Source organism: Lolium perenne, chromosome 3, assembly GCF_019359855.2.
Source record: "Lolium perenne isolate Kyuss_39 chromosome 3, Kyuss_2.0, whole genome shotgun sequence".
In the NCBI taxonomy this organism is placed as follows: domain Eukaryota; kingdom Viridiplantae; phylum Streptophyta; class Magnoliopsida; order Poales; family Poaceae; genus Lolium; species Lolium perenne.
In genome coordinates this window covers 174,583,967-174,591,060 of record NC_067246.2, presented here as the reverse complement: position 1 = coordinate 174,591,060, position 7,094 = coordinate 174,583,967, and the positions used below count along the sequence as shown (strand labels likewise).

The 7,094-nt window shown below is 53.8% G+C and overlaps 1 protein-coding gene across 2 annotated transcripts; it reads left to right on the top strand.

Moving 5' to 3' along the window:
- Nucleotides 1-2,389: 2,389 nt before the first annotated feature.
- On the top strand, nucleotides 2,390-6,565 carry LOC127342655 (LRR receptor-like serine/threonine-protein kinase RPK2). Of its 2 annotated transcripts, none has more exons than XM_051368644.2 (2): nucleotides 2,390-5,384; nucleotides 6,273-6,565. In XM_051368644.2, exon 1 carries the CDS (start codon nucleotides 2,492-2,494, stop codon nucleotides 5,315-5,317), a length of 2,826 nt encoding a protein of 941 aa, XP_051224604.1. In that variant the 5' UTR covers nucleotides 2,390-2,491; the 3' UTR covers nucleotides 5,318-5,384; nucleotides 6,273-6,565. The 2 variants fall into 2 exon arrangements, with proteins under 2 accessions (XP_051224604.1, XP_051224603.1); XM_051368643.1 differs by lacking the exon at nucleotides 6,273-6,565 and adding an exon at nucleotides 5,978-6,267 and having other exon boundaries at nucleotides 2,391-5,384.
- The last annotated feature ends 529 nt before the right edge of the window (nucleotides 6,566-7,094 follow it).

Sequence of the window (7,094 nt, the reverse complement as noted above, 5' to 3'; positions counted from 1 at the left end):
AATGTAGAAAAAGTTTTAGACATCTTTTGTAAGAGAGATAATACAATTTTTTAGAAATCGTACCAAACTTCGGCAGCCTTTCCGATTCTACAGTAGGCAGTGGTAGTATTTTAGGAGCAGCGGAGGTAATTGCAGGTAACACCACTTGTTGGGGCTAGTTTTGCACAAAATCACAACTATGTCTTTTTGTTGCACGAAACACCATGTTTTGCCGTAAATGTTGCAAAATTGATATTTAGCAATGGACGGCCAATTAGTGTAATTAAGCACACTGTCAATACGAGCAATAGAATAGAGAAGTTTTGGCGGTGGCGAATCTTCATCTGGTGGTGAACCCTCCTACCTGCAGCAGCACTACCCATAGAATAGCGACGCGCGAACACAGGGAAAAGCTACACCGATGAACCCTAGCTCCGGCCGTGGCGATCTTTGCTGGTCGAGGAGGGCACACCGGCGATCTTTCGTCGGCTCCATTAGAGCATCTCTAGCCGCGTCCCCCAAAGCGTCCCCCAAAACAATTTGGGGCGCGCCGGACCAAAAATCCGTTCCAGCCGCGTCCCCCAAACCCGAATTTTGTCTGGCCCGTCCCCGACCCGTCAGCGGCACAGTTAATTTTAACCTAACCGTCGCCTACCTCGCGACGGAAGTTATTCGCGCAGTGACACACGGCGGCATCTTTGCCTTAATGGCGAAGGAGGGGCAGGCGAGACGTCTCGTCGGTGCTGCGCAGCCTCCACGCGTAGCCGGAGTTCGCACGCCACCGCCCGTTCCCGCGCGATCTTCCCGTCTCCTCTTGCCTGTTCCAGCGCTTTCTTCCCGACGCCGACGTCTATAAAAGGTCTCCCAGCTCAATGGTAGCCACCACACCCACCGGCAACAAACACAGCCCTCGTCGCTCCACCACCAGTGGCAATGGCGAACCGCCCTGGCGCTGGCCATTTCCCGCCGTCTCCTCCACTTGTAGTCCCGGAATCGCAGGTCGACACCGACCCCGTGGCCCGGGAAGAGCGGCGGCGGCGAGGGATGCAGAACTGGCGTGCACACCGTCAGCAGCGGCGGGAAGCAATGGAGCAGCAGGCCCACCAGCAGCGTGAGGCGGCACAGGCGGCGGATCTAGCGGCGTTCTGCGCCCATGGCCCTGTTGCTGACAAGGCCGCGGCGGCAGCAGCGTGGCACGAGCAGTAGTGCGACACCGTTGCGGCGTTCGATGCCTTGGCGGGAGAAGAGGCGCGACGGCGCCGGACGGAGGAGATGGAGCAAGCGGTGGGCTGATGAACGCCGGCGCCAGCGCGATGAGCGGGAGGCGATGTACCGTGAACGGCGGGAGGCGATCGAGTGCCGGCGGCGGGACTCGATCGAGCGCCAGCAGCAGCTGGCGGCGGAGGAGCGTCAGCAGCGGGAGGCGGCGCTGGCGGCGATCTGGGGGAGGCGGGCGGACCAGTTAGCGGCGGAGGCCAACGTGTTTGTGGCGGCGATGATGGAGGCGCCAACAGATGTGGAGGAGGAGGCACCAATGGAGGAGGAGGAGGCCGATGCGGAGGAGACCGAGGTGGAGGACGACGACGACGAGTTCGAGTGGTCCGACGATGACGGGCCGCACCAGGACGAGACGGACGATCAGCAACGCGCGCTCGTCGAGTCCTTCGAGTCGGAGAAGAAGCTCCCGGACGACACCCGTGCCCGCGAAGAGGCACAGATTCGTCGCGCCGTCGAGCTCTCCCTCCAGGCGGCGCAGTAGGGGAGGGTGGAGGAGGAAGCGCGACTAGAGCAGCGGCGTCTGGCCACTGCCCAACGCAAGAAGAGGAGGCGCGCACAGGAGGAGCTGCGGCGGAGGGGAGGCGACGACGGGGCGGGGCCATCGAACGCACAGCCGGGCGGTCAGTAGTCTAGGTTTAGATGAAATCTAGCCGTTTTCATTCAAACTTTGTAATATATAATCAAAATTGAATGAAAACCTTTATTCTCGTGCACAAATATTCATTTGGGGGAGGCGGCTGGGAAGCGACGTCCCCCAAACACGGCACGAACAAAACACGTCCCCCAAACGCTCAATCCGGCGCGGTTTGGGGGACGCGGCTGGAGATGCTCTTAGGTTTTGGGCTGATGTTTCCGGCCATAGCCATGCAGCAGTTTGCTGTCGATCAGCGCCACCTCTTTGTCTGTTCCGTTCCCGTTGACACTGATAGTTGACAGTGGGCGTTAGGTTGTTAAACGTGTGATTTGTGTTTTTTGCAACAATTACTGTGAAACATGGTGTTCTGCGCAAAAGAAAATCGTGGTTGTGGTTCTGCGCAAAAGTTTCCCAACAACTGGTGTTATCTGCAATTTCCTCGGAGCAGCGAGTGTTGTGAGTGGAGGATGAAGACGAGGCAGTTGGAGTAAATTTGGGGCGACCCAGGAGAATAAATAAACAAAGCAAAATTCAAAACCCACGCCACGCTTGCCCTCTCGCTTCCGCTCCCCACCTCGCCGCCGCCCGCCGCCGTCACTCATGGCGACTCCGTACCATCTCCTCCTCCTCCTCCTCGTTCTTGTCCCGCTGGCGTCCTCCTCCGCCGACCGTGAGGTCCTGCTCGCGCTCAAGGAAGCCGTCACCAACGACCCAGCCGCCGTCCTCTCCGCCTGGTCCTCCGACTCCGACTCCGACTCCGACCACTGCCATTGGCGCGGTGTCACCTGCCACCCCTCCTCCTCCGCCGTCGCCGCAATCGACCTCCCCGCCGCCTCCCTCTCCGGCGCCCTCCCCGCGCTCCTCCCCCCGCACCTCCTCCGCCTCGACCTCTCCCTCAACAACTTCTCCGGCCCTGTCCCCGCCGCCTTCCTCGCGTCCCCGACCCTCCGCGCCCTAAACCTCTCCTCCAACCGTCTCTCGGGACCTCTAACCTTCCCGCCTTCCAACTCCTCGCCGCCCTGCCCCGCCCTGGTCCACCTCCGCCTCGCCGCCAACTTCCTCGTCGGCGAAATCCCCGCCGCGGTCGCCCAATGCCGCGCCCTACGTCTCCTCGACCTCTCCCGCAACGTCCTCGAGGGAGCCGTCCCGCGCGCGCTCGGCCGCCTCGCCGCCCTCCGCGTCCTCGACGTCTCCCGCAACAGCCTCACCGACAGGATCCCCCACGAGCTCGCCGGCTGCCGGGACCTCGCCGTGCTCGTGCTCACCGACCCCGCCGCGTCCGCGTCGCCGGGGGATCAGCCAGAGTTCAACGCCTTCGTTGGCCTGCTGCCTCCGGAGGTGGCCACCATCCCAACACTGCAGGTTCTATGGGCACCCAGAGCCAACCTCGACGGCCGTCTGCCAAGCTACAGGAACAGTTCCTGCAGCCTCCGAGCGGTCAACCTTGGGCAGAACTACATTGCTGGTCCGGTGCCGCCATGGCTTGGTGAGTGTGGCGACTTGACATTTCTTGATCTCAGCTCCAACAGCCTCGAGGGCTCCATGCCTGCTCAACTGAATATTGGATGTATGAAATACCTCAATGTCAGCCGGAATTTGCTCTCAGGCCCCTTCCTGTCATCCATGGACGGCATGTGCTCGAGCCGTTTGATCGATGACGATGTTCTAGTCTATCACTATTATCAGGGATTGGTTGGGAATGCCTTGATTGGCAACCCTTTTGGCTCGATGCTGGGGGACATCACCCACGCCGCTGTCCATGATTTCAGCAACAATGGCTTCGCCGGGGCGTTGCCTTCTATTGACTTGCATCTTGGTGAGAATTACTCTTACGGCTTGTTGCTCAACAGTAATACATTCAACGGCACACTTTCTGGTGGGTTCTTCGGATTCTGCAAAGGTGCAAGTGGGATTGCTGTCAATTTGAGTAGTAATCAGCTGTCGGGTAGTCTTGATATGGTGGCAAGTTGTACGGCTCTTCAAGCTTTCGAGGCTGGTGAGAACAAGTTCAGTGGCTCTATCTCTCATAGCATTGGTGACCTGCATTTGCTGCGTAGCTTGATCTTGAGTGGAAACAATTTGACAGGCGAGATCACCGGGCAGTTTGCTAATTTGGCTGCTCTGGAAGTACTCATGCTTGACCACAACAGGCTCTCAGGAAGCATCCCTCCAAGTTTCAGTGAACTGGCTCAACTATCAGTGTTTGATGTCTCTTTCAACAACCTATCGGGTGACATTCCTTACCTAAGGCACTCTGCTGACTGCACTTTCTTTGTTGGCAATCCCCTACTGTCCTCGTGTTTGGGTCCAAATCCAAATGCATCAGTACCACTATCACCGTCAAATAATCGCCAGAAGTGGACTCAAAGATTGGGTGGTCACATGACCAGATCCAAGATTCTGATGGTGATTGTAGTTGCTGCTGCAACTGCCATAGTGTCTTTTATTCTCGCAATCGTTCTCTTCTTTGTGTATGAGAGAAGGAAACGAGCGAAGATTGTGAGTTTTAGGAGAAAAGCTGTTGTGACATTCGCTGATGCTCCTCCTGAGCTTAATTTTGACAACCTTATCCGCGCAACCAGTAACTTCAGCATCCAGAACTTGATTGGAACAGGTGGTTTTGGTGCCACTTATAAGGCTGAGCTCGCTCCTGGTTATCTTGTAGCAGTGAAGAGGCTAGCCATGGGGCGTTTCCAAGGCCTCCAGCAGTTTGATGCGGAAATCGCAACTCTCGGAAGAATTCGACACAGGAATCTCGTCACACTTATTGGATACCACATAGGAGCATCAGACACTTTTCTGATCTACAACTATCTCTCAGGCGGAAACCTTGAGAGCTTTATACATGAGATGGGGAGCAAAAGGGTATCCTGGGCTGAGGTCTATACCATAGCGACGGATGTTGCGCAAGTGCTGGCTTTCCTTCACTGTGCCTGCACACCTCGGATCATCCATCGAGACATCAAACCGAGCAATATCCTGCTTGATGAAGACCTGAACGCATACCTGTCTGATTTCGGTCTGGCGAGGCTGATAGAGGTTACGCAGACGCATGCCACGACTGATGTCGCTGGGACCTTTGGCTATGTCGCGCCTGAATACGCGACTACCTGCAGAGTCTCTGACAAGTCTGACGTATATAGTTTTGGAGTCGTCCTTCTGGAGTTGATGTCAGGCAAGAGGTCTTTGGATCCCTCGTTCTCGCAGTTCGGTGATGGATTTACAATTGTAACATGGGGGAGAATGCTGATGCAGGAGGACCGCACCAGTGAATTCTTCTCCCCGGGACTGTGGGATACAGCACCGAAGTACAGGTTGACAGAGATGCTAAAGATTGCTGCATCTTGCACCTCAGAGTCGCTAGCCATTCGGCCATCAATGAGGCAGGTTGCAGCAAGGTTGAAGCAACTGAGGAATGAGCAATGACGAGTCAGCAGCTTGAAGATGTTCGTTTTGTACCGTTCAGTGGTCTCTGCTTTGCGTCACTGTTGAGGTATGGGCGTTCTCTCTTGTCTATCTTTTTTATGCTGAACTAAGGCTACTTCATGATTAGGTTTTCTTGAAGGCTTCTTTCTAGTCGTCACATGTGCATAATTTTCAAGAAACATGGCATGGAAGATCGACTGCGTATGAACTGGAATGACTGAACATGCTTTCTGCCTAGTGCATGGTTTTATTTTCTCTAAAAAATGGTTGTTGTTTATCTAAAAAGTGTTTTCTTTAAACTTGCAATTCAAGAGTAGCATGATGACTGGACAGGTTTAGATTGGTAATTGTTTGGCAGAGTGTAACTAGTGAGATGTGTCGAATCAAAACACAGCTGTTTGTTCAAACAATCGTGTTTCAATCTTTTTTCCCCTATCTACTCGTCACTTAACAGATCGACTCTCTCACACTGTATTTATCGCTACATTACACTTTTGATGCCTAGTTTGCCAGTACAAAGCATCGCTGTTAATGCACCTACGCGTTGCAGCACCGTTGTAACTTAGCCAAACTCGTTCGTAATAGGTGAAGTTGAGCAAAAAAATTATGGCTTCAGCTGCATCATCAAACCCTGATCTTTGTTGCTTTTTCCCCATGCAGATTTTGCACCAGGTACTCTTTTGTAGGCTGGGAGTCGTCATATTTGAGGCGATGTGAGAGAATTAGCGGTTATTTTTGTCGAGCATGGAGACCATCATAGACTTGATCTATCTATACAGTGGCAAGTAGTCGGTGAGATAACCTGTAGGGAGATTAGCATGAAATGTTTGACAGGCATGAGTAGCTCCAGTTGTTTTGAAGTCTCGATCTTTTTGTAATGAACCCCAAACAGCATCGACATGATTCTTCATTATGGGCCTGTTTGGTTGCTAACAATGCGTTTTCTCGCATTCAGGGAGACGAAAAACGGATGTTTGGATGGACACGTTTGATTTGGCTATTTCTTGCGAGCCACCCTCGTCTTGCGCTTTCTGGGAAAAATTGCACCAAGTTGATGCGAGACAGGGATGGCAGGAGCCCCGGCGCGACGGGGAAAATAGGGCGGGAGAAACGGCGATGCACCTGCATAAGCTAGCCTCCACTAGAAAAACTAGCTTGCTACGCATCGATCCATGAGTAGATTACCTTCGAATTATTTCTCACGTAAATATACAGGAGGTGACACACACGATTCTTAAAAGTAAAAAGTATTTATTATTAATCTTTATATTATCTATGCCTTTGCAATAGTCCAAATGAAATGATATTTTCATTTCCAACATCATTATTTTACATGTCAATCCATTAACAATACATATTTTAGGGTCACTTGCAATATAAAAAGTCTTTCATTACAGTTCCATAGTTATTTTAACCAAACAAACTTCCTGCTTTTTAGAGTTCTCTACAGACTAGGGTTAGAGGTCGGGAGGTGGAGCAACTCTCCCGAACCCCACCAACACCCTCCTCCCCCCGCCGCCGCCGCCGACGGTGGCGCCGCAGGGCGAAGCCTCGGTGGCGTGGCGGCGGCGGGGGATCCTCTCCTGTTGCGCCGGGTAGCGGCTTAGCTTGGTTTCATCTAGGGTTTTGGGGGATGGTGGAGGTGGCGTCGCGTCAGAATAAGGGTGCTGGAGCTCGATCCCCATCTCGGTGAGACCACTTGTGGCGACGCCGGCGAGCTGCTGGACGGATATCCTCTCAGATCTGTGGATTTGGGGAGGATGGTTTCACCGGGTGC